The sequence below is a fragment of the Panicum virgatum genome, chromosome 7N (assembly GCF_016808335.1).
Source record: "Panicum virgatum strain AP13 chromosome 7N, P.virgatum_v5, whole genome shotgun sequence".
NCBI lineage: Eukaryota > Viridiplantae > Streptophyta > Magnoliopsida > Poales > Poaceae > Panicum > Panicum virgatum.
The window spans coordinates 44,427,365-44,453,725 of NC_053151.1; the positions used below are offsets into that span (position 1 = coordinate 44,427,365).

Genomic DNA, 26,361 nt, shown 5'->3' on the forward strand with positions numbered 1-26,361 from the left:
CGTTTTATGCCAACCCAAGTTGCGGTATGAAGGATGATCCGTGTTTCTTTTTTACACAAGGCGCGTAATTGTCACGGTCCGTCGTCCCGTTTCCACCTATTCTTGTTTAATCTTGTTATTATTACACGAGTGCTCCGCTAGCACCGATGCACTGCCAATAAGATCGCAAGTCGTCTTGGGCAGCTTTCTAGTAGCATAATATACCATTTTATACAAATCCACTCATGCTCCAATGGTGCTTTGCGCACTTTTACTTTTCCTTCTAAGATTTTCTTAAAAACCTTTCTTTAGCGGTGGCCTTAGACCTGCATATCAAATGGCAACCACAGGCCAATGAAGCCAGAGTATTGCAACACCACTAGTGCAGAGAACATTGCCTACATCTAGTAGGCTGTAAAAGTAAAACCATGACTGTTTTATTTTTATTTGAAGCTACCTACTGGCGCGATCATGGGCGGTGGGGGGGTGGAAGGCCACCGGGAGCTTGACACCTCCAACATTCTCTGCATCTGCCCCGGCTTTCAGCCTAACCCCACACAGCTGCTGAAACTGAAAACCCCCACGATTTGTTTAATCCCGGCAAATCCCCCGGTGGTGGCCCGACGCCAATCCGCGCCGATCGACCGGATCAACCGATGTGATGGAGGATTTTCCTCCCCCTCCTCGGGCTGTCCGGGCGAGCTGAGCTGTCCAAGTGGACTCGCACTCCGTCCCATCATGGGCTTGGTGTGACCTAAAGCTACCCGCAGGACTGCGAGTGCCCATCTTTATTTAGATAAACGGGAGAAATGCAGTGGGGGCTTGACAGCGTATCACATTGTAATATACTATTATTATTAATAGTGTGCTGAAGTTAGGAGTAGGTCTGAATGATGCCACGTCGACAGATCGATTAAGCTCTTGTTTAGATGCGTAAAAGAAAAACTGTAAAGTATTGTAGCACTTTCATTTATATTTGATAATTATTGTTCGGGCCTGTCTCTAGTCATGCAGACTGCCGTGGCAGACTGGAGCAGCGGCCGCCACGGCTCTGCGGCTGGATGAGCCGGCATGTGATGCTGTGACAGAACCACCAAGTTAAAGAGCTTAATTAAGCGTAATCGCCATCATTTGAACGCATCAGATGCATTAGCTTAATTAAGTGTAACCTGACAGCCTGATTCCAACCCACAGGCCGATCGAAACACACCAGAAGTCTCGCACGAAGACGAGCACAGAAGATACCAGTATGATAAAATCTTACAAAAATAATAAATAATATTAAGTCTTTTACAAAACAGCTTTAAACTTAAAATTTATAACAGAAAGGATAGCAGCGGGAGAGAATCTAACTTACAGAGCATTTTTACTAGAGAACAAATAAAACAAACTAAATAAGTCGAGAACTGCCGAGATGTGAATACAAGGCGCCACATCGAGCCCACCGATGTGAAACCTAGCTAGCTCCTATATCTGAAATAGTGTAAACAACAAACCCTGAGCAACTAATACTTAGTAAGACTTACCCGACCAGTGGATATACCTTAGCCCACGTACCTAGACATGCAAGGCTTTTGACTTGTGGTTATTTTGCAGAAAAAGCGACTAAGGTAAGTCCTTAGTTTCATTATTTTAGCTCCAGATTCTATATATGTAATAACCATAATCTAATATTTGCATAAATCATCTATAGCAAATATGGTGGAGCATTAAATAATAATTCAAAGTAATCATCATATATCTTTCATATTCCATCTCATTACTACGAGACGACAAAGAGATCAAGGACCTCATATCCGCGAGACACGGCGAATCGATTTGATTTAACCTTACAAGGTGGACCTAACCAACACGGCACGCATTTGCCCCGTCGGACTATACGAGCCAACCATTTCCCTCCCCGCCTCGAACTACAGGACCGCCCCACCAGCGTATAGTCAGCCGAGCTCAACGAGAGACCACCAAAAGTAAATACATACATCCCAATTCTCCGCGACTACTCGACTCGCCCTAAGGGGTGGGAAGGAGTCCTGTACTTTCGAAGTGAGGCAGTACTCGGCTTACCGGTTTCGACTACCTCCAACTCCCGGCATGCGGTCCCCGTTCAGCACTGCCGACAACGGATCGGTCCTTAATCGACACAGACGGAGCTAAGACACCCAGGAACCCTGTCCTACTGCCATACCTACATCTCATCATCATTCCCCGTCCGGTCTCAATTTTCCTTCATTCCATTATTATTCCAATAGCTCATGTACCAAAATATAAAGATATCCTATATCTCGCGAGTAACAGGAGATTACTCGACTTCTACCCTATTGCTCGCGAGTGACAAAAAATCAATCGACTTCTACCGAAATCTATTAAGCGTAGCAGTACTATCGACCTACACATACTAGTATAAGACCAAGGGAGCCTAGGGATAGTGCAACTAAGATTTCAAACAATTCCTGAAACGTAATGCAAAAGTAATAAATCCATATATAGTGAGACATAATTTAAAATAGAAGGTCATGCACCGGGGCTTGCCTGAGGGTAACACTAAGTTAGTGTTAATATTATTTTCGGCCTTGGGCCCTTTCGACCTTGGGCCGGGTTTTCGGTTGCATCAGCGGGTCCTTCCATCTTCTGGAGATGTCCACCGAACACCGTCTTAAGGTTCGGCTCCAACACCGCGTGCTTCACGTCCACACGTGTATATCTAGAGTATCTAAATGAGGTGCAATAATGCATATGCATGAATATATATGAAATGCCAATTAAATGCATATGCATTGGATATAAATTAGTGCAACTAAAATTTCCTACTTACAAAAGAACTATACGCATAATGGACTAGCTGGCGGACTGTCCGCTATGCAGCAGCGGACTGTCCGCAGCTCAACTTGCCGACCTACCAACGTCTCTGGATAAACTTACAACTATACGGCGGACTGTCCGTGATCCAGGAGCGAACTGTCCGCAATACACCTCTACCAACCCACCAGAACCCACAATGTCTCTGGACGAATTTCAAAACTCTCCAGCAGACTGTCCGCGCCCAAGTGGAGGACCGTCCGCGATTCAACTCGGCCGACCCACCAGAACCACCAATATTTCTGGAGAATTTCTAGAATGACTGGCGGACTGTCCGCTCATCCTTAGCGGACCGTCCGCTATACACCTTCGCCAATCCACCAGAGACAATGACGTATCTGGACAAATTTCTAATCCTAACGGCGGACTGTCCGGCCCTCCTTAGCGGACCGTCCGCAGTTCAATTCTGCGAAACCATCAGAGACAACCACGTCTCTGGACAACTTCTAACCTGACCTGCGGACTGTCCGTCCCTCCTAGGCGGACCGTCCGCGGTTCGTCTCTTTGACACTGCACGACGGGCGGCAACAGGTGCGGCGGCGGCGGCAGCCGTTCCCCGGCACCGGCGACGCACAACAGGAGGGAGAAAATGGCTAGGGAGCACAAGTAACTCACCACGAATCCATTTTCGCGGTCGGTTCGGACCGAGGATGACTGGAGAAGCGGATCGATGGTGGAGCAAAGCTTCAAGCGGGCTCCAATGGTGACCGGCGGCGGTTGGAGCGATTCCGGCCGGGAAGGTGCTGGCTGGGGGTTGGTGAAGGTGGAGGAAGTGCTGGGGAAGATGCTCACGCAAGGAATCGAGGTATGGTGACCGGAGGAGGGAGATCGAAGGAAGGGGGCGACGACGGAGCGAGCGGACGAGCGGAGCTCGTCTCTGGTCGATGGGATGAGGAGGAAGGAGGATATGACAACTGGGGCCCACAACCAGATAAATATCTATGTGTTACCTGGGCGGACCGTCCGCCGCTCCAGAGCGGACCGTCCGGAGGCAGGGTGTTACAGATGTGCCCGTGGGCATCCTGGCCCTCGGTCGCATCGGTGCTAATGGCGCACCAGGACTTAGTTTTTTTTAGTATATAAACACAAAAAAGGGCACAAGGCAGCTTTCATGTCCAAAAAAAATAGAGGTGTGGCCTTGCTAGTGGAGATGGAATTGTTGAAAGGTTGGCGCGAGTAGAGAAAAGAATATTTGGACTTTTTTTTGGGTGGTCGTCTCGTCTCATGATCGGGTATGCCTCCATCCCCACCGTGACTGTGAGGCTTGATTAGCCCTCCTATACTAGTTTAACCCTAGTGCTAATCGCCTAGGGCCACACGATTTGACTAATCACCATCGCTTTGGCGCCTGGCGGTGAAGAAGACCTAGTATCTGTCAAGATTTTTTTTAAAAAAACAATAAGTATTACTGTATCTGCCAAGAGACCTGTTCGTTGATCTCCACATCGGAACAATGCCGGAATTGGGCGCGGGCAAGTGGACCGAACGGAGGTCGTTTTTATACTCGCGGTCGATTCGGATCATCAGGGGTGTATGCATTGGCATCATGAGCGGGGGTCATCGGGCAGGCGCCAACTCGCGGCAGGCGGTGCCGTGCACCCCGCGGCCTGCGGGCCACTGGCATGTTTTTTTGGCGTCCGCTGCCAAGTGTCCATGGCTGTGTTTAGATTCCACAAAATTGGCACGGTATCGAACTGTAGCATTTTTTATTTGCTTGTGGTAAATATTATTTTATCATAGAGTAACTATGAAATGTACCGAAGAAGATTCGTCTCGAAATGTACATCTAAACTGTGAAATTAGTTATTTTGTTTATCCACATTTTATACTCTATGTATGCGTCTTTTGATACATTTAATGATTCGATGTGATGAGAATTTTGAAAATTTTGGAGGAAGTTGGGGGGACTAAACACAGCCCATGTTCTTTTCGGGGATTCGGATGGGTGGTTACTGGTTTGGGTTTGGGTCAAACAGGATCCGTCGCACGACCAGCTGCTGTTGAAATCGACGACTGGGCGGTGGATGTCAAACGGTCAGTGTGCGTGCGAGCGAGCGAGCGAGCATGCGGCCCGCTGCTGTTGCTTCGCTCGGGACGTAGGGTTTCTGATCAGACATCCAGAGCGTCCATGGCTGAGACGGCTAACGAGATCAAGAGCTGGGGGCGTAGAGATACTGAATTCGCTGTTAGCCACCTGGTCGGAAAGATTTCATTATCTTTTGTGAAAGGATTTGATTAATGTTTGAAGTTATATGAGGGAGGGAAGCCGCAGTTCGCGCCCAGGTCGATGGCATTTGCTGCCATGGGGCAGCCCACGAGCCCAAGAAACTGAAACCAGCAAATATGTCGGCGGCTGGGTCTAACAAACCCGAAACAGTCGACGCGTGATCAAACAGAAAAAAAAATCTTGGCCACACTAAGGGCAAATTTGCTGGAACAATTGTTTCAAAGATAAAATTGTTCCACGTTCAAAAAAAATGTTCCAAAACTTTTCTTTTGATATTTACCGCGAATTATTATTTTTATATATTAAACCAACCTAATTTTTTAGGTCCAGTCTATCTAAAAAGAAAACAGCCCATTATATACTTCTGTGATCCACTAGAGTCACTCGCGTCACCCGAGTAGCGCCGAGAGCCCAGCCAGAGCCCCGGAGTAGGCTTGCAATAGGACACCCTGGGTTGGTCCTATTCGCGCTGAAATCTGATGCTGGCCCGTTTTGTAGTGAAATTGGCGTGGTCCATCTCGTTGCTTCGAACCCAGTGTGCACCAATTCTTTTTTTTTCTTTCTGAAAATGCTACTCCCTCCGTTCCAAATTATAAGTCATTCTAAAAATTTTGGAGAATCAAACTATCTCAAATTTAACTAAAATTATAGAGAAAAATATAAAGATTTATGAAATCAAATAGATATACTATGAAAACATAGCTAACAAAGAGTGTAATGGTACTTAATTGGTATCATAAATGTTATTATCTTGTTATATATATTTAGTCAAACTTGAAAATTTTTGACTCTCCAAAATTCTTAGAATAACTTATAATTTGGAACGGAGGGAGTAGTTCTTTTTGAGAGGGTAAAAGTACAACAAAGCGTGCGCACATGATCCACGCACTCCGCTCAAGGAGGTACAAGCCTCAAAGCTTTGGAAACATGCACTACCGGCAATGCTAGTTCGCGGCTAGCCCTGGGCGTTCGGGTAATTCGGGTAATGAAAAATTCGGATATCTAAAAATGCCATCCGAAGTTGACATGGAAAAAACAATACCCGAAATTTCGAGTACCCGAAATATCGAGTTCTGGTTTTTCCTGAAATACCCGATCAGTTGCCAAATCGTTGTTTCTCCCATTAGGCAACAAGTAAAAAATGGGATGAAATACAAAAGTAAGATCAAGATATCGCTATTATTGCATAAATCAAACAAACAAGCAATCAATAAATAAAACAATCAAATTTCTTATTGGGTTCTTGGGTCAAGTGAGTGGATTAGACCATAATCTATTGAATTTTAAAAGAGTTCGGGTAATTCGGGTACCGGGAGTCAAAACCCAAATTACCCGAAATAAATTCGGGTTTCTCAACTTCCTACTCGAAATAGTGATCGGGTAGTTCGGGTTCGGATAATCCGGAATCAGATTCGGGTAATTCGGGTTTGGAGTTCGGATTCGGGAAATTGTGCCCACCCCTATTCGCGACCCAAGTCAAAAGATACATCATGGACTGGGCCTAACTGTTGCTAGGCCTGTGGCTCCCTCTATTCCCGCTCAAATCTGACGTTGGCCCATTTTGAAGTGAAATACGGCGTGGGCTAACTTTGAAGTAAAGTTAAATCTGAATCGACAGGTATGCGGACCCTCCTCCCTCTTCGCTTGCCATCCCCGGTAGCCGCCACGCTCCCGGGCGCCACCTTCCTCCTCCCGGCGCTCACCAGGGTCTCCCTCCGCGGAACCCCGTCGAGGGCCAGCATGAGCGTAGACACCTCCTCCTCCGCGCCGGACTCAGCGGCTGCAAACCCCGCCGCCGCCGGCGAGGGAGGCGGGAGGGAGGCGGCGGTGGACGTGCTGGTCCAGTACGTCGTGCTGCGGCGCGACCTGGCGGACGCGTGGCCGCTGGGGAGCGTGGTGGCGCAGGGGTGCCACGCCGCCGTCGCCGCCGTGTGGGCGCACCGCGACCACCCGGACATCGCCGCCTACTGCGCGCCCGGCAACCTCGACAGCATGCACAAGGCATGTTCGACGGTTTGCCTCACAACCGCTCGCGCGTTTCGCTTGCGTCGAGCGTGGGCCTTGAATTTCCTCATGGGGTCTGGCTAACTGATTGGCACACGAAAATATATTCAGCATCATGGCCATCATTTGCTACCGCATTAGTTCCATTCTGCTCTAGTGATTTTATTACAAGTCCTGTCTGTCTTGGAGGCCATCGTATAGGCTCGTTTGTGTTAATCGCTGGGTTTATTTGAAGCCCCCTTCTTTCCAAAAAAAAAATAAATAAATCAAAAATTGATTTCGAGCATCGTTTTTGTAGGTAACATTGGAGGTGAAAGGAGAGACACAACTGAAGAACTTGGCAGAGAAGTTGGAAGCAGCTGGTGTTCGGCATAAGCTGTGGATAGAGCAACCTGAGAACATCCCAACATGCATAGCCACAGCCCCCGGCCCAAAGTCGCAGGTTTCTTCATTCTTCAAGAAGCTCAAGCTATGCAAATGAGCTGAGCATTTTTTGCCTTTTCCTTTACCTGGTACTGATATCATGGAGAATCATGAAAACTTTGGAAGTTGCCAATGTACTGAGTGCTTGTTCCAGCGTTATTAAGCTGGGTAAAAAGATGAAGTATTTGCAGAGAGATGACGTTTCTGACTTGTATTATTTCAGGCCATTTTGTAATCTACATGGATTAAATCTTGTATGCTAATATGTTTCAGCTAAAGAAGTACATTCGCACATTTTAGAAAATAAGTAGGTTAGGAACCCAGAGATATGCACCAATTAATCAAGAACTGAAAGTGATTCACTCTGTTCGCTGTGCTGGTGGTTGGTGTTGGAATGGTGTGAGAGAAAAATACTGTTGGCTCCAGGCCAAACAGCGGACAAAGTGATTGGCACCAAGAACTGAAAGTGGTTGGTCAGCAGCATAAGTAATGCTGCTCTTTACTCTGTCTCCAGTGCCTGTAGGGCTCTAGTGTTTTTTAAGTTCCACGGTGAGATGAGCTGCTTGAGAGCAGGACTAATAAACACGCCCGCTCGCCGGCGTCTCGCGCTCCACCTCACGCGAGCTGCCGAGCTGGTGGTGGCGGGGCCCATGAACTTTAATGCTATTCTTGCATGGTGAGCGAATGAGAGTGCAGGAATCCCCTTCAATCAATGCATACGCTCGGTTTCGCTAGCGGCTCACGAGTCGTCTGTTCATTCTCTCTCTTTGATTCTCTCTCCGCCAGGTATGTTTTTTTTCTGACGTGTCCACCGAGTCGCCCGCTGACGTAGGCTTATTATACTTGCTCTGAGGAAACCAGTTTCACCGTTTCACCTGCAATTTGGTCCAGTGCGTCATTGTTCTGGACATTCAAATTTGCTTGACCAGGCGAGTGAAGGCACCTGCGAATCATAAGCTAGGCTACTCCGTTTACTCATTTCTTTTTGAAAAGTTCGTTTACTCATTTCTAGTAGTGCCAAAAGATCAAATGAACTTGGAGTTCTGTATTGGGAGGAGCTGCTTGGGTTAACCAGTTGCACATGCAAATCTGCAATTGATGATACCTAAATTTTGATTCACTGCTCTGTTGTCATAGATTTTCAAATTTGGCTGATAAGCCGAGTGGAGAGTACCAATAAAACTTAACACTGAGGTCATTCAGTATGTAAACGCTACAACTGCTCCAAAATACTGCTTTCGTAAGCATTGTGCCCAAATAACCGAGAAAAAAGAAGAAGAAATGGGCACCCTTAATTCTTATGTACATCAATGCCCTATCCCACTACTACTGTGCACACTTTATATGCATGTATCTCTTCAAAACATATACTACATCTGCAGTACAGCAGTAGCAACAGCATCAGCTTAATCACTCTACAATACGAGGAGCGAGCATGTCATCTGCACACACGAAGCAGCAAAGCAAGCAGGCAGGCAGGCAGGCTATACGTGACGGAGAAGAGCACACTGCACACATGTAATGCTTACTACTAATGATGCTTGGGCGAGTTCCTCCGCGGCGAGAAGAGCCGCCGCGGCGACAGCATGCTGAGGAACCCCGGCGACGCGATGCCGCCGTCGAGCGACCGGTAGTCCGAGATGAGGAGGCCCTCGGCGTTGCCGTGCACCTTGGTCGCCCGGCCGGGCGTCATCATCCCCGCGGAGAAGGTGTTGAACTTCACCAGCTTGGGCACCCAGCACTTCTTCCTCCTCCTGTCCTTGTCGGTGCCGTTCATCCGCGCGCTGAGGTAGGCGCGCATGGCGTCGAGGCTCTGCTCGACGACGTCCATGGGCGGGCACACCAGCGGGTTTCCCGCGGCGCTGAACCGGGCGAGCTTGGTGAGGCAGCCCATGGAGTCCGGGAGCGCGGCGATGGAGTTGTAGCTGACGTCCAGCTCCCGGAGCGAGACGAGGAGGCCGATGCCGTAGGGGAGCTCGCGCAGGTACTGGAAGTTCTGGCTCACGTTCAGGGTCTCGAGGCCGCCGAGGTTCTCGAGCCCGTCGGGCAGCGCGCGGAGGCAGTTGAGCCGCGCGTCCAGCGACCGGAGCGCCGTCATGTGGGAGGTGGACGACGGCAGGTAGGCGAGCTTGTTGGAGTTGACGGAGAGGCGGCGGAGACCGTGGAGCTCGAACCCCAGCGTGTCCGGCAGCTTCGTCAGCTGGTTGAAGTTGGCGTTCAGCTCCTCCAGCGCACTGCGCGTTGTCGTCACGCAGCAGGCAACGAGATAGCAGTGATGAGTCACAGCTCGATCTCTATCTCACGCGACGCGATGTAGTAGCTAGCCATCATGTAGTAGGTAGGTGATGATAGATTATTACCGGCATTCCTCGATGGTGGCGGGCAGGTCGCGGAGGAGGTTGCCGGAGACGTTGAGGACCTTGAGCTTGGAGAGGCAGCCGATGGAGTTGGGCAGCGACGTGAGCTGGTTGGAGCGCACGTCCAGCACCACCACGTTCAGAAGCCTCGCGATTATGGACTCTGGAATGCTCTGCAGTTTTTTTTAACACGTAAGGAAACATAATTAGATGTCGCTCGTGTAAAAAAAATAATTAGATATCGTTACGAACTTACGATTTAGAACTAGTATACTACTTCTTTGTTTGCTGACTCTTTGGCATATTTTGTCAACCTAATACTAGTAACTACTGCAATTACTGAACATAGTATATATATTTTCTTCTGATGATCGAAGCCTACACTTGTGTTCTTATGAAGAAGCGAATAAATACTAGTAGTCGCCTACTCGGCATGTACGTACTTGAAAAGGGCAACAAAGATTTTGTCGTGCCGTCAAGAAATCGGCATATGCAGTGGCATGATCCTTATGGCATCGGGTACAATTAGTTGTTTCGTTGCCCATTTCATGGCTCCAAAGTTCTTCATTTTAAAATGCTAAAAGTCAACTTCCAGAGGCATATACTTGGAACTAGCAAGTTGCCCTTGCATACTTTTTTGTTTCCCCACCCAGTGCACTGCAAGTCTGCAAGTACCATTTTGTACTCCCAAAGTAAGATTGGTTTGTGCGCTTTATTTGTTCACATCAAGCCCAACAAAAAAAAACTTAAAATGCTCTTGTTCTTCAGCTATCCTCTGTAACTTTCTGCAAGTACGTTCTCTACCTCGTCTCTCTAGACAGGGTTTTTGGCAGTTAGCACGCACCTAGAGAGATCGAGTCACCAGTCACCATGCATATGTGATATTTCTGGCCCTGATGACATCCAAGAAGCCAAGCCAAGCGACAAAGCAATAACTAGATATTGTGAGATGTGAGATGATGACCATCTAAGGGATCTATCCTTCATGTATTAATAACAACTCATGCTTATCTCATAGCTTTGCAGTCAACTTATCGCTGCCGCGATATAATACTAATACGCAACGCCATCTCAAGATAAGTTCTTGGTAATTATCTACTCCCTCCGTTTTTAATTACATGTCGTATTACGTTTGTTCTAAGTCGAACTTGACTAACTTTGATCAAGACACCAAGTTTATAGAAAAATATAACAACAACTATAATATCCAACAAATACACTATTAACATATATTTCATGGTGGATTCAATGAAACAAATTTGGTATTGTAAATATTATTATTCCTTTGGACAGAGTTTGCCAAGTTTGACTTAAGACAAATCTTATACTAAATAAAAATAGGGAGTATCCCAGATGAACAAATGAGGAACCGGGATGCATGCTGTTCTAGATGAGGAAAACAACAAAAGTAGAATGACAAGGAACACATGCATCGAAAGCTAGTAGCACGCAAGAAACAAGAAGGTTTTATTCTGAATTTGCAATCACCAGATATGTTTAAAAAGAGTCCCTACCTGTAGGTTGTTGTTGGAGAGATCCAAGGTAGTGATGTTGCCAAGAGGCATGCTGAGATGCGGGATGCTGTCCAGGGACATGCCGCTCATGTCCAGCTTCTTCGGCTCCCTGCGCTTCTCGTCTTGCTCGGCATGTCCAACTCCTCCTCCGGCTCCAAACCCAACACCATGGACATGATGCCCTCCCCCATGTCTCCTCTTCTCTCCCATGCCCCTCATGTTCCTTAGCTGCTAGATAGCTAGATATGACCTACTAGCTCTACGCTTCTGATAGATACCAAATGGAATAGCAAGAAAATGGCGCCATCAGTTAAAGGTCGTCGGAGAGAAAAGAAGAGACAAATAAACAGGTGTAATTGACACCATGGGTGTACGTGCGCCTAAGATGTATGCAAGTAAATGAGATTGGGACACCTGTGACGCCCATACTAACAAGAAAACAAGAAAACACACGCTAGGATGTTACAATCAGGAATGCTATGGCTATGAAGGGAGATGGTTTGGTGGGGACAAACGAGAGGACTGTGGAAAGCTCTCTGCCTCTCTCTACTAGAAAAGGATTTTTTTTCTTCTTCTTTTAACTGTAGTGTTTCTTGCTCCCGGGTCTAGGCATATGTAACTTAAGATGAACAGCAGCCTAAAACACTATGCATCAATATCAAAATTCTTAGCCCCAGAAAATATCAAAAGCTATATATTGTCGAGATGAGCTGGCCATTAACAAGAAGAACGGAAGCTAGACTTAGGTAGTCGCCCTACATGGTCACCGAAGAGAGCGTTGAAACCAAGAGCAGAGAACGGCTATCAAACTAAACAAGGGCACTACCACCCATAAAAAAACCTAATTAGTTAAACTACCAGCAGGGAGTAATTTGAAAAAGATAAAATGTATTAGGGGGTAATTTGAATCAAAGGACATAGTTTGGGGGTAAAATGAACCAATAGTTTAGGAGGTTATTATTCAGACTTTGACTATAGTTGAGGGAAGTAATTTACACTTTTTCCAATTAAAAGAAGGCGTTCCTTATGCCCTTGTTATATTTTTTAGAAACAACATGCCCTTGTTATATTATCAAGCCAAATATTCAGAGACTAGCGCTAGCTGAATCAAGGAGAGCAATGCGTCATGGGAAGTGTCAACGGAGCAAGACAGAAGGAAAGAAACTAGGGAGGAAGTCGCAACAATCTTAGCAGCTAGCAAGGCGTGCAAGGTAGCTGCATGCGCCGGCGACAAATTCGCAACAAAATCTTTCAAAAAAAAAGACAAATTCGCAACAAGAGGACAAGTGGAAAACTATCATGTCCGAGAAGGCTACAAGGACGACTAAGTAGGCCCAGCCCTCTCGCTGTTCTTCTCTACCAGCGCAGGAACAGCAAGAGAGGAACTGGTGAGGAGAGGAACCAAAGTGGAGCGTGAGCGAGGAAGAAAGCAACAAGCGGCTGAAAATTAAGCATAACAAAACCAAGAAGAGAAAGAGCTTAAAGCAAGAACACACCGCAGCTGCACGATCTAATCCATTAGCTTTAGATCCAGGTGACTAAGAGACCTCACCTCTGAACACTACTCCGAAGTGTTCTTCTCGATCAGGAACTTGTTGGCGGCTGCTGCAGGAGGTAGCTAAAGAGAGGGTACGGGCTAGGCGAGGGGGAACTGACCCTCGAACAAAGCGAGAGCCCTCTGATATATAGCGGAGAGGCGGTGAGGTGGGGCGAGAAAGCGAGAGAGCTGACCCAGCTAGCGACGCTTTCTTTGGCCTTTCCACACGATACAGTGTGCAGGCACTCCTCCAGCTAGCAGGAAGGTTTTATAAGCTTTGGCCCTACGCCCTTTCAAATAAAACACAAGCCTATACGCGCGCGCACCCGAGCCCGGCCGCCGCCCACGGTACTTCCGTACGTACCTCTCTCTCTCTCTCTCTCTACATATCACTCGCCCATCTGGGCGGCGGCCGGGTTAAATCTCGGCAGGGTCAACCGCGTGGGATGCCAGGGAAATTGTGGAGAGATGTGTGAATCTCAACGCTACTGGCCGCTGGTCTGAGAAAAACACTGGGCGCAGAAGATCAGTCTTTAATTTGTACTCTCTCCATACTCAAAAAAACCTGACGTTTAGGACAATGTTTGAGTCAAACCTTGAGAATATAAATCACGAATAACTCTCAAGTTGTTGAGTTTGAAAATGTAAAAATTATATGAATAGATTTGTTTTGAAAAATACTTTTACGAAAGTATACATATATCACTTTTTGATAAATATTTTTAGAGGAATAAGAAGTCAAAGTTGTGTTTTGGAGACCGTGTCGCTGTCCTAAACGTCAGGTTTTTTGAGTATGGAGGGAGTAGTAGGATTCCGTCCCTTCGCAGAAATTTGTTTTCTGCTAATTTCATAGTAAAAAGAATGGGCATGACTCGACGACACCTTCAAATATCACGTGCCACTTGTCAACAGTTATTTTAAAAAATTAATTAATATACAATATTTTTTCGCTGGATTGATAACAAAAGGATAGTTTACAAGTTGGGCATGTATGTGACACGGCGGCACATTGGATAATTAGAAATGGTAGCGAGTACACATATAAAACTCGTTGCCCCCCTCCTCAATTCCTCAAGGGAAAATGGAAGGAAGAGATAAGCTTCTAATTTGCTTTAGTAGTTTCAATGCGATTTGCCGATTTACTCAGTCAGTTTTCTGCAGACTTGTGAACAATGCACAACTCAGATCATTTCGAGATGAGGTATTTTACTATCCCTAGAAAGCTACAAAGAGAGGTACCGCAGTCTATAGTTACACACAAATGATGAGATGTACAGATCTGTTTCGCTCCCTCGCGTCACTCCTCAGGGGCGGCACAGGTGAACTCGAAACCCTAGCGCTGCCACCTGTTAGCGTTCTAGGATCAACACTGTGCACGGATCGAGCGGGATTTCTTTCTCTTTTCTATGATTCTAAGTATAAGAGATCCCAGATCTACGGAAACACATAGAGAGAAAGAGAGTAGAGAAACCTTCGGCGCCACCAGAGGAGCTTGAGCCGGCCATCCCTTGTTCGCTGATGGAGATCCGCTCAAAGGCGGCGACGAGTGACGCAGTGAGGTCGACGCAGGGGCGACGGTGTCGAGGACGGTAGCGGCGACGGCGGGACGGAGTCGACTGCAGCGGCGGCGGAACTTCCCACTGCTCCAGCGCCCCCTAGTAGATCGGCTTAGGGTTTCTGTGGGTGAGGGTGTAGGCGGCGCGGCGAACCTTGTGCAACGTGCCCCGGCCCCTCACCCCTTTTATTTTGGCGCTGTGCAGCGGGGGCCCACCAACCATTAAGGGTTGGGCGCCCCCGATCAGGGCGCAGATTAAGGCCATAATAGACCGTTGGGTCTATTAGGAAGGAGATCAATCCAATATTCTCCCCCTTGATCTCACTTTGTACTTTAACTTTATACTTTAACATGAAACTTTTTCCTTTAGTTGTTCCATCACAGATCGATAAATAGAGCATGCTTTATCGTCACGGTCCAAGACCGATAGACTCAACAGCTACCATATACATCACTGTTTTGAAACAAATTCTTTATGTTTTGGGCCCTTTTGTTTTCCAGAAATCACAGGCTTTCCCTTAAACCCATGCCGGCTATGTGTTCCATGAACACATTGGGTGGTAAGCCTTTAGTTAGCGAATCCGCAAGCATTTTCTTTGTACTTATATGCTCGAGTGTAATAGAGTGATTCTGGATTTTCTCCTTCACAACATAAAACTTTATGTCAATGTGTTTGGCAGCACCACTTGACTTATTGTTGTGAGCATAAAACACTGCTGGTTCATTGTCGCAGTACATTCTGAGTGGTCTTTGAATGCTGTCTACCACTCTTAAACCGGGTATAAATTTCTTTAACCATTCAACCTGCCCCGAGGCCTCATAACATGCCACAAATTCAGCGTACATCGTTGATGATGCAGTGACGCTTTGTTTGGAACTTTTCCACGATATAGCTCCCCCTGCGAGTGTGAACACATAACCGGACGTGGACTTTCGGTCATCGATGTCCCCCGCAAAATCCGCATTTGAGTACCCTTCTATCTCTAGGGAATCGGATTTTCTGTATGTTAGCATGAGGCCTTTTGTGCCTTGCACATAACGTAATGCTTTCTTTACCATAATCCAGTGTGCCTGTCCTGGATTACTCTGATATCTGCCAAGTATCCCGGTAACAAAAGCTAAGTCAGGGCGTGTACAAACTTGAACATACTGTATGCTTCCTACAGCTGAAGCATATGGAACCGCTTTCATTTGATCGATCTCATACTGGTTCCTGGGACATTGAAATTTCCCAAATCTATCGCCCTTGACTATTGGAGCAGGTGAAGACTTGCACATATGCATACTGTATTTCTTTAGAACTTTTTCTAAGTATGCCTTTTGTGACAGTCCCAATACCCCCTTTGTTCTATCTCGGTGAATTTCAATTCCCAAAACAAATGAAGCTTCACCAAGATCTTTCATATCAAAGTTTGAGGACAAGAATTTCTTTGTCTCCAGTAGCAGACCAACATCACTACTAGAAAGTAGAATGTCATCCACATATAGGATCAGGAAAATAAATTTTCCACTTCTAAACTTTGCATAAATGCAATTGTCCTCCTCATTTTCTTTAAACCCAAATTTTCTTATGGTTTCATCAAACTTTAAATACCACTGCCTAGAGGCTTGCTTTAATCCATAAATGGATTTCTTTAAGCGACACCCCATATGTTCCTTTTCTTTCATGACAAAACCTTTTGGTTGTGCCATATAAACATTTTCATACAAATCCCCGTTAAGGAATGCCGTCTTTACATCCATCTGATGTAACTCTAAATCATAATGTGCCACCAATGCCATTATAATTCTGAAGGAATCTTTACACGAAACCGGAGAAAAGGTTTCGTTATAGTCTATCCCTTCTGTAACACCCCAGTGTTACTGAGCGCTAATCATGAGCTTAGACTCGCTAATTAGGAGTTAATCTTGTCGTTAGCGTAAATCGTGTTCGCGCGGTAAACATTGTTTGGCAGTGTTCGATCTCATTTTTCTCCGTGATCCAAGCTTCAAATCAACTTTCGCCCAAAACAAAAGTTGTAGCTCTTATCATCCTCTACAACTTTTATTTTGGCCAAATTTCATGTTCCAATGTAAAATTTGGAGCTTTGGAGGGTCAAAGTCAGCTAAAAACCACTCAAGTTCGGTCAACGGTGCCTCCCCTGTTTTGCTCAGTCACCGCCGGCCATCGACGTTGGCGTCGCCACGCGTCGGACGTCGTCGAACCTCGCCCACCGCGCTTGCGTGCCCGTCCTTATCCCCTCTCCCAGAGCCGTGTCCGTTTTCCCCTTTCGTTTCCCTTCCTCGCGCCGCGAGCAGAGCCGAGCAACCCTAGCCCCGCTGCTCGTCGTCGCCGGAGCTGTGCTGGCCGCCCACCGCCGTCCCGCCGCCATTTCCTCGCGCCTCGACCTCCCTCGACCTTCCTCGCCTTGCCCAGCACGCACGCCATCCCGTCCCCGAGCCCGACCGACTCCCTTCCCGGCTGAATCGGAGCTGCAGACCGCCGGCCGCCATTGTTGGCCGCCGAGCTCCGCCCCTCCGTCGAACCTCACCTCCCGGCCCTTCTCCGTTCGATTGGATGCCGTGGTGAGCTTCCCCATGTCTTACTCCATCTCCCTGACCTCTTCCCCTTTGAGCTTGTGCGCCACCACCGCCGGGAACACGTCGCGCCGCCGCGGTTGCCGCGTCGCCGCCGCCTGCCCGTCGCCCGCCTCCCTGTGATGGCCTCTTGCGCCAAGGCCGCGCGCACGGGGGCCGCTTGCCTCCTCTGGCACCTCCCCGCCCTTCCTTGCCGCCGCCCTAAGCCCTGCCGGCGAGGACACCGCGCGCCGCCGCAAGCCGCCGCCCTGCCCTTGCCGCCGCCGCCCGCGCGCTTCCCGCCCCGCCGCGCGTGCACCCTGGGCTGCCTCCCCGCGCGCCCCCTGCTCGGCCGCCGCGCGGGCCTCCCTGCGCGCGAGCCCGCCGGCCGGCTGGTTCTCGCCCGCCGCGCGCGCGCCATGCGCCGCCGGCGTGCGTGGCCGGGCAGGCCAAGCAGAGCAGGGGAGCTCCCCTCCCTCCCTTAATTGGATGACGAGTGGGGCCCACGGCTCCAGTTTTGTTTTCTTTTTTTGTTGTTTCGGCTGAAAGTTTGATAATTGCTAGAAAAATGCACAAAAATCCTAAAAATGCAAACTAAATTTTGTTAGTCTTCTTAAATCCAGATCTTTAGAAGAAAAATACTGGTGCAGGTGAAATGTCACTTTTACCCCTGCTGAGTTTAGGGTTTGCGTTTAAGCTAGATTATTTTTGTATCGGTTGTTTGGTTTGTCTAAAAATCCTGAAAAATTTAGGGTAGCTTACTCTTTGCATGTGTAGTCCACTGAAAAAGTTTCAGGTGCTTAACCTGTGTGCATGTTCGTGGATCTATTGTTGTTTAATTTCTTTTCTAGGGTTAAAATGACTGCTCTCGATCGTCTTTAGATGTTATTAGTTAATTGTTCCATGCTTGTGTAACCTCATCAAAGCAAGCTCCTGTTTGATCCATGCTGCTCTAGAGTTATGTTAATCCTTCGAAGCAAGTTCGTAACTTTTGCTTGATAGGAAACACTTCAGGCTAAAAAGGCCTTAGAACCAAAAGCTGCACATCCGTTCTAAACCTTTGCTATCGTAACCCTAGTTGTAAGGTTGCTCTGTAGACGCTTTTGGAGTTTGGTCCATGTCCTTCGTTGTGAGTAGTGCTTTGTATCTTTTCATAAGTTTCATGCATGGCATATTTTATTCGTGTAGACGCTGAAACCGACATCGCCTACGCGCTGGTTGCCGAGCCGATCCAGGAGCCGCAAGCGGGAGAACAGCAGGAGGACGCAGTCGAGCACGCTCCCGAAGAAATCGCTAACCCCACTGACTTGCAAGGCAAGCCCCGGAGCATATCCCTTATTTTAATTACTCCATGTTATACTTTAAGTATTGTGCATTTACGTTCAAGGAGTTGATTGGAACCATAGATGCATAATCTTGATTACCCAGTGTCATTACTAGTGTAGGTATCGCTAGCACTGCTAGGCTTAAGTAAACCGGTAGAAGACGGGTGATTTCCTGTCACCCGCGAGATATAGGGTTGTTACTTCAGGCAGTGTTATGAGAAATAATGCAATGAGAAGGGAAATTGGAGACCGGGCGGAGGTAAAGTTGGACATGATTATTGATTAAGGAAAGTTGAGTCTCCGCCTGTGTCGATTGAGGACCGTTCCATTGTTGGCCCTTTGACTGAGGATTGAACAGTACTAACCACATGCCGGAAGTAGGAGGTAGTCGAAACCGGTAAGCTAATTACCTTAATTGCGTCGGAATTTGGGTCTCGACCTGCGGTGCTGGTAGGGTTGACGGATGGTGAAGTAGCCCACGGGTTCACTGGGTGTTCGCACGTGCGGGGCTCATCATCTGGGTGCTTGCGGGCTTGATTCAGACTTCGGGGTAATTATGGGAACAGTTGACGTGTGTGGCCCGACGGGGTTTACGCGTGTCGTGTGAGTTAGGTCCGCCTTGCAAGGTTAAATCGGATCGATTCGCCGTGACTCGCGGATATGAGAGCCTTGGTCAATGCGTCGCATCGTAGTAAGAATTAAAAGGACAGAAAGAGAAAAGATGGTTTTATGTGGCGTTCTTGAAAAGATAATATGATTAACCATGTGTGCTCTAGAGAATTAGGCAAACCTAGTTTCTAGCTATCAACACAATTGGAATTAAAATATTGAAAGTAAGGATCCAGTTTTAGTAGCTTTTCAGCAAAATAACCCAGAGCCAAAGAGCTGTGCATGTCTAGATAATGGGCTAAGTATACCCATAGACGGGTAAGCCTTGCTGAGTATTAGAATACTCAGGGTTTGGTTGTAACCCTTCTGAGCAGGTTGTAATCCGAAAGACTTCGAGGAAATCAGTGCGTCTTGGAGTGGTCAGTCTCTTCCTCCCGGTTGGACGTTCGAGTGGGTTCCGCCTTCTCCGTGATTGCAGGCAGGTGAGCCTCACATCAGTGGGCAAGATGTGAAGTTCGTCTTTTGGTCATCGACGTTATTTATCGTGCGGTATTTTGAAGTTGGTTTCAAACTGTTGGTATTTTCCGCTGCGTTTGAACTCTGTATTCGAAATGTAACTCTGGCTTGTAAAACTTTAATTGTAAACAAATTTTGAAGACTTTGGTTTAACTCTGGCTGTAAGTTAAGTTTGAAAACTTTTGTTGCTTGTAATCACCTGTGCTCGTCTTTTGGCGAGAGTTCCGGTGCAACCGATCCTGGTTAAAGCAGGCAGTCTGAGTGTACTGGTGAAGTGCATTATTGGAGGATTAAGTTAAATGGTTAATTAGTGCACTTGATCGGTATTATTTGGACTGCTCTGTGACAGCTGGCATCAGAGCTAATTGCACTGGGTGGTGATTACTTAAGTACTTAACTGCAAAAAAAAATTTTTTTTTTGGGTTTTTCGAAAAGTTGACGCTAGATGCGCTAAGGAATAGGATAGATAGTTCGTATGCCCTAATTATGTGTTATAAGTTAGGAGGCATCTAAGTATCTATTCATTCCAGCACTTCCAGCTTTTACTTCTCGTTAAACCTTACTTTTGTGCACAACTACTATTTTGTAACGACGCATCTACGCTAAGGTAAGCAAGGTAAGCATTCTGGTAGTCCTTAGAATAGCCCACGTGTTTCATACGTGCGCGGGTCCCGTATGATGAGCATACGAGGAGGTGATAAGGCTCAATTCAAACGAGTCTGTCGCTATCTGCCGCCTGATATGGAGTGCGGATTTCATACCGTGTGATTGTGATCACGGTCATTTCGTAAGGCAATGTTACGAGATGTAAACCTGTCATGCGGTTGGCCATGACCGTGACCCTTGGGACACGTCTACCCTTGGATGTCCCGTAAGGCGAGTGTACGGGAAGTGAATACGTTGTTATGACGTATGCAGCGCTGCCCATTCAGCGTCGAACGTTTGGGTGCCGTCTCTATAGTGGACGGTAATGTATGGGTGAATATGTGGGAAACTGCATATGCGTTACCCGTGTGGCGTAGGACACAGGGGGACCATTCGTGTGTGCTGGCACGAAGGGTCCAGAAATGGATATTTATATCTCTCTTGTTGTTTTGGTTTGTCTGCAGGAACACTAACTTCGTTAAGCACGTTATGAAATCCTTGATCGTAGGAACAACTAGTATATATAGGGAGAGTACGTAATTGTGCCACTAGTCGTCTTCGTATACCATATTTGGTACTTGCTTGGGTGAGAAACGATAGAACGTGCATGCATCTGGCATATTTGAGTTGGTTGATCGCTTTGTTGTTTGCGGTTGCGCCTCCTCAAAAATGTTTTTGTGATCGCTTCGTAGTTAATAGTTGTGCAATCCCGAGTTACCAATCTGTGGTTCAAGTTGAGTAGATGAGGTTTCAACCGAAGCAAGTCGGTTTATTTTTCCTTGGTGAACCATATCGCAAGGGAAATGATTCATGTCGTGTGTTCATATTAGATATGCACATTCTTTATTGCATGAATTAGACCTGATAGCGGAATGGCTAACCAAGGGGTGGTTATTTTGCAGATGGGTGATAATCACGCTGCCAACCCTGGAAATGAGAATCACGGAGCACAACCACAACCACCTCCCTCCTTGGCTCAAGCTATTGCAGCTCTTATCGCTGACCGTAATGAGCAGACCGAATTGATGAGGCAATTGGTGCAAAACAATGCCGGCAGAGGTCGACAAGCACCACTAGCAGAAACTGACTATGTCGGTTTTCTGGCCACCCAACCACCTCTGTTCCACAAGGCAGATGATCCTCTTGAAGCCGATGCATGGATTCGCACCATTGAGGACAAGTTCAGTATACTCAATTGTACAGAAGTAGACAAAGCCGCCTTTGCAGTGCAACAACTGAGAGGCCCAGTGAAGATATGGTGGGTTAATCACAAGTCTCTACTCCCCGCTGGCGCGCGTCTCACTTGGAATGAGTTTGTGGCAGCATTCAAGGCCCATCATATTCCTACTAGTCTGATGAGAAGGAAGATGGCAGAGTTCCTGGAATTGAAGCAAGGAAACGATACTGTTCTTCAATATGCTCAAACCTTCAACCAGTTAGCTCAGTATGGTAGTTTTCATGTGGATAGTGATGAAAAGAGGCAGGATTGCTTCAGGAGAGGACTGAATACCAAGTTGCAGGACAAACTAGCTCTAACAACTTGTGCCGACTTTACCGAGCTAGTTAATAAGGCTATTACTCAAGAAGATGCTACCTTGGCTCATAAGGCCGACAAAAAGAGGAAGACACCTGTTGGATCTTCCAGCAGTGCGCCCCAGAGGTACAAGCTAGTACAGACGGGAAGTCAGCGGGCTCCAAATCATCCACCGCAGCAAGGCCGTTGGGTTGCTAGGCCGCCACAGCAGCAGTCGTGGGTACCACGTCTCCCAGCGCCACAGCAAGGGCAGAGACCTCCCGCTTTGCCATTTGTACGCCCCAGCAACTATCCTTGTTATAACTGCGGGCTTTCTGGGCATTTTGCACGTGAATGTCCCATGCCACGCCGACAAGTTAGTTACCAGCCTCCTACACCAATTTCAACCTCTAGTACCCAAGATAATAAGAAAAAGACTGTATCTGCGAAGACCGGTCGTGTGAACTACATTGCACTGGAGAATGTTATTGAGGGCACTCAAGTGATGACGGGTATGTTTTCCGTTAACCAACGCCCTGTTGTTGTGTTATTTGATTCCAGAGCATCTCATACATTTATCAGCGAAGCGTGCGTAGCACGGCTCAACTTGCAAGTAACACACATGAAGAGACCATATATTATTCATGCACCGGGTGCACCGTTAAAAGCCGGTCAATCTGTTCCGAGTGTATCCCTTGACCTAGGTGGGAAAGTTTTCCAAACTGATTTCATTGTTCTTCCAAACCAAGGAATAGATATCATTCTTGGAATGAATTGGATGGAGGAACATCGTGTTATCCTTGATACTTCATCTCGCATTGTCCGAATCAATTCTTCCACACATGGCATTTTGAATATTCATCTTTCCCAACGTGAAATTCCAACCACTATCATATACCATCTTGAGGGGAAGATTCTAGAAATAATTCCGGTGGTTTGTGAATACCCCGATGTGTTTCCGGAGGACTTGCCAGGCATGCCTCCCGATCGGGATATTCAGTTTGTCATTGAGTTACAGCCCGGCACAGCGCCCATATCTCGAAGACCATACAGAATGACTCCAAGTGAGTTAGCTGAATTGAAAGTTCAGTTGCAAGAGTTATTAGATAAGGGTTTTATCCGACCCAGTGCTTCACCATGGGGTTGTCCAGCCTTGTTCGTGAAAAAGAAAGATCATGGGTTAAGATTGTGTGTGGACTATCGACCTTTGAATGCGGTCACCATCAAAAACAAATATCCTCTTCCTCGCATTGATATTCTATTTGATCAATTGGCCGGTGCCAAGTTCTTCTCGAAGATAGATCTTCGATCTGGTTGTCATCAAATCAAAATCAGGCCATCAGATATACCAAAAACAGCATTCTCCACTCGTTATGGTCTTTATGAGTATTTGGTCATGTCCTTTGGATTAACCAATGCTCCAGCCTACTTCATGTATCTCATGAATTCGGTGTTCATGCCAGAGTTGGATAAATTCGTCGTGGTATTCATTGATGACATCCTAATCTATTCCAAGACGGAAGAAGAACATGCTCAGCATCTTCATATAGTACTCCAACGTCTCAGGGAACATCAGCTATATGCTAAGCTCAGCAAGTGCGAATTTTGGCTAAAGGAAGTTCCATTTCTAGGTCATGTTATCACGACTGAGGGTATTTCTGTTGATCCCAGTAAAGTACAGGATGTACTGAACTGGAAGGCTCCAACCTCAGTGGCTGAAATCCGAAGTTTCTTAGGGTTAGCGGGTTATTATCGTCGGTTCATACCAGAATTTTCTAGAATTGCTAAACCTATGACTGAACTTCTCAAGAAAGGTACCAAATTCTATTGGAGTGACCAATGTGAGACAGCTTTCCGGAAGCTAAGAACTCTACTTACTTCAGCACCAATCTTAGCTCAACCAGATACTACAAAGCCATTCGATGTTTATTGTGATGCTTCGGGCACCGGAATTGGCTGTGTTCTGATGCAAGAGAACCGGGTCATTGCTTATGCTTCTCGATCACTCAAGCGTCACGAAGAGAACTATCCCACACATGATCTGGAATTAGCAGCTGTGGTCCATTCTTTGAAGATTTGGCGACATTATCTTCTGGGCACCAAGTGTAACATTTATACAGATCACAAGAGCCTCAAGTATCTTTTCACCCAATCTGATCTGAACATGCGTCAAAGACGATGGCTCGAGTTGATTAAAGATTATGAGCTCGAAGTGCACTACCATCCAGGAAAAGCAAATGTGGTTGCTGATGCGTTAAGCCGCAAGGCTCACTGTCATTGCCTCTCTGCTATACCCCTGAGTGAGTCTCTTTGTTTTGAGATGGAAAAGCTGAACTTGAGCATTGTACCCCATGGCACATTGGCTCATCTAGAACTTACTCCTACTCTTCGTGATCTGATCATCGAAGCACAAAAGAAAGATAAAGGAGTAAAAGAAATTCAAAGAAGATTATCAGAAGGAGATCCAAAAGTAAACTGTTTCCATCAAGATAGTGAGAATGTGTTATGGTTCAAGAACCGAATAGTGGTACCTAAGGATTTTGAACTCCGGAAGCAGATTCTTGATGAAGCTCATACTTCCCGACTGTCTATCCATCCTGGTAGCAACAAGATGTACCAGGACTTGAAACAACAATTTTGGTGGACTCGGATGAAAAGAGAGGTCGCTAAATATGTGTCCGAGTGTGACATCTGTCGCAGAGTTAAAGCTAGTCATCTCAAGCCAGCAGGAACCCTACAGCCCTTGAGTATTCCTGAATGGAAATGGGAAGATATTAGTATGGATTTCATAGTCGGATTGCCTCGGACTCAGAAGGGCTATGACTCTATATGGGTTGTGGTTGATAGACTGACCAAGTCAGCACATTTTATTCCAGTCAGTACTCGTTATTCCACCAAAAGATATGCTGAGTTATACGTTGAGCGTATCTTATGCCTGCATGGTATACCCAAGACTATCATCTCTGATCGTGGAAGCCAATTCACTGCTCGCTTTTGGGAACAATTGCATACTTGCTTAGGAACTCGTGTGATTCGCAGCTCTGCTTACCACCCTCAAACAGATGGCCAAACAGAGAGAATCAATCAGATTTTAGAAGATATGCTCCGTGCATGTGTCCTAGCCTATCCACAAAAATGGGATCAATGTTTGCCATTAGCTGAATTCTCTTATAACAATAGCTATCAAGAGAGTATCAAAATGGCACCATTTGAAGCATTATATGGTCGTCGATGTCGAACCCCTTTGAATTGGTCTGAAGCAGGGGAAAGAACTATTTTCGGACCTGACATGGTTCAAGAAGCCGAAGAACAAGTCCGCCTTATTCAAGAAAATTTGAAAATTGCGCAGTCTCGGCAGAAGAGCTACGCTGACAAAAGGACTGATCCACTCGTCTTTAAAGTTGGTGATCATGTATACTTAAAAGTATCACCTTGGAAAGGCATTCAAAGATTTGGAGTAAAAGGAAAATTAGCACCCCGCTACATTGGTCCATTCCCAATTGTGGATAGATGTGGCCCTGTAGCTTACCGGTTGGATCTTCCAGCAAAATTTTCGGCAATTCATAACACCTTTCATGTATCACAACTCAAGAAGTGTCTTAGAGTTCCGATTGAAGCTATTGATAGTGACTCAATTCAGTTAGAGCCTGATCTCACTTATCCTGAGCATCCTATCAAGATTATTGATCGCAAGGACCGAGTTACTCGTCGCACCACCAATCGATTCTATAAAGTTCAATGGAGTAATCACTCCGAAGAAGAAGCTACTTGGGAGAAAGAAGAATTTCTGAGATCCAAGTATCCGGACTTTTTAAATGCTCATCAAGGTACTTCTCACTTGCCCCATCTTATCTTATACGTTCCATCGTGTCTGAATCTCGGGACGAGATTCCTTTAAGGGGGGAAGGCTGTAACACCCCAGTGTTACTGAGCGCTAATCATGAGCTTAGACTCGCTAATTAGGAGTTAATCTTGTCGTTAGCGTAAATCGTGTTCGCGCGGTAAACATTGTTTGGCAGTGTTCGATCTCATTTTTCTCCGTGATCCAAGCTTCAAATCAACTTTCGCCCAAAACAAAAGTTGTAGCTCTTATCATCCTCTACAACTTTTATTTTGGCCAAATTTCATGTTCCAATGTAAAATTTGGAGCTTTGGAGGGTCAAAGTCAGCTAAAAACCACTCAAGTTCGGTCAACGGTGCCTCCCCTGTTTTGCTCAGTCACCGCCGGCCATCGACGTTGGCGTCGCCACGCGTCGGACGTCGTCGAACCTCGCCCACCGCGCTTGCGTGCCCGTCCTTATCCCCTCTCCCAGAGCCGTGTCCGTTTTCCCCTTTCGTTTCCCTTCCTCGCGCCGCGAGCAGAGCCGAGCAACCCTAGCCCCGCTGCTCGTCGTCGCCGGAGCTGTGCTGGCCGCCCACCGCCGTCCCGCCGCCATTTCCTCGCGCCTCGACCTCCCTCGACCTTCCTCGCCTTGCCCAGCACGCACGCCATCCCGTCCCCGAGCCCGACCGACTCCCTTCCCGGCTGAATCGGAGCTGCAGACCGCCGGCCGCCATTGTTGGCCGCCGAGCTCCGCCCCTCCGTCGAACCTCACCTCCCGGCCCTTCTCCGTTCGATTGGATGCCGTGGTGAGCTTCCCCATGTCTTACTCCATCTCCCTGACCTCTTCCCCTTTGAGCTTGTGCGCCACCACCGCCGGGAACACGTCGCGCCGCCGCGGTTGCCGCGTCGCCGCCGCCTGCCC

The 26,361-nt window shown here is 47.0% G+C and overlaps 2 protein-coding genes across 2 annotated transcripts; one reads left to right on the forward strand and one right to left on the reverse strand.

Annotated features, from left to right (window-relative positions):
- Window positions 1-6,679: 6,679 nt before the first annotated feature.
- LOC120684023 (putative peptidyl-tRNA hydrolase PTRHD1) lies at window positions 6,680-7,770 on the forward strand. The gene is made up of 2 exons (XM_039966108.1): window positions 6,680-7,063; window positions 7,365-7,770. Exons 1-2 carry the CDS (start codon window positions 6,683-6,685, stop codon window positions 7,545-7,547), a joined length of 564 nt encoding a protein of 187 aa, XP_039822042.1. The 5' UTR covers window positions 6,680-6,682; the 3' UTR covers window positions 7,548-7,770.
- An 890-nt stretch (window positions 7,771-8,660) lies between these two features.
- On the reverse strand, window positions 8,661-13,085 carry LOC120682751 (plant intracellular Ras-group-related LRR protein 1-like). Its single transcript, XM_039964754.1, has 4 exons — window positions 12,913-13,085; window positions 11,361-11,627; window positions 9,850-10,019; window positions 8,661-9,723 (listed from the first exon to the last, which is right to left on the reverse strand). The coding sequence occupies exons 2-4, from the start codon at window positions 11,577-11,579 to the stop codon at window positions 9,021-9,023; spliced, it is 1,092 nt and encodes a 363-aa protein (XP_039820688.1). The 5' UTR covers window positions 11,580-11,627; window positions 12,913-13,085; the 3' UTR covers window positions 8,661-9,020.
- Window positions 13,086-26,361: the final 13,276 nt, after the last annotated feature.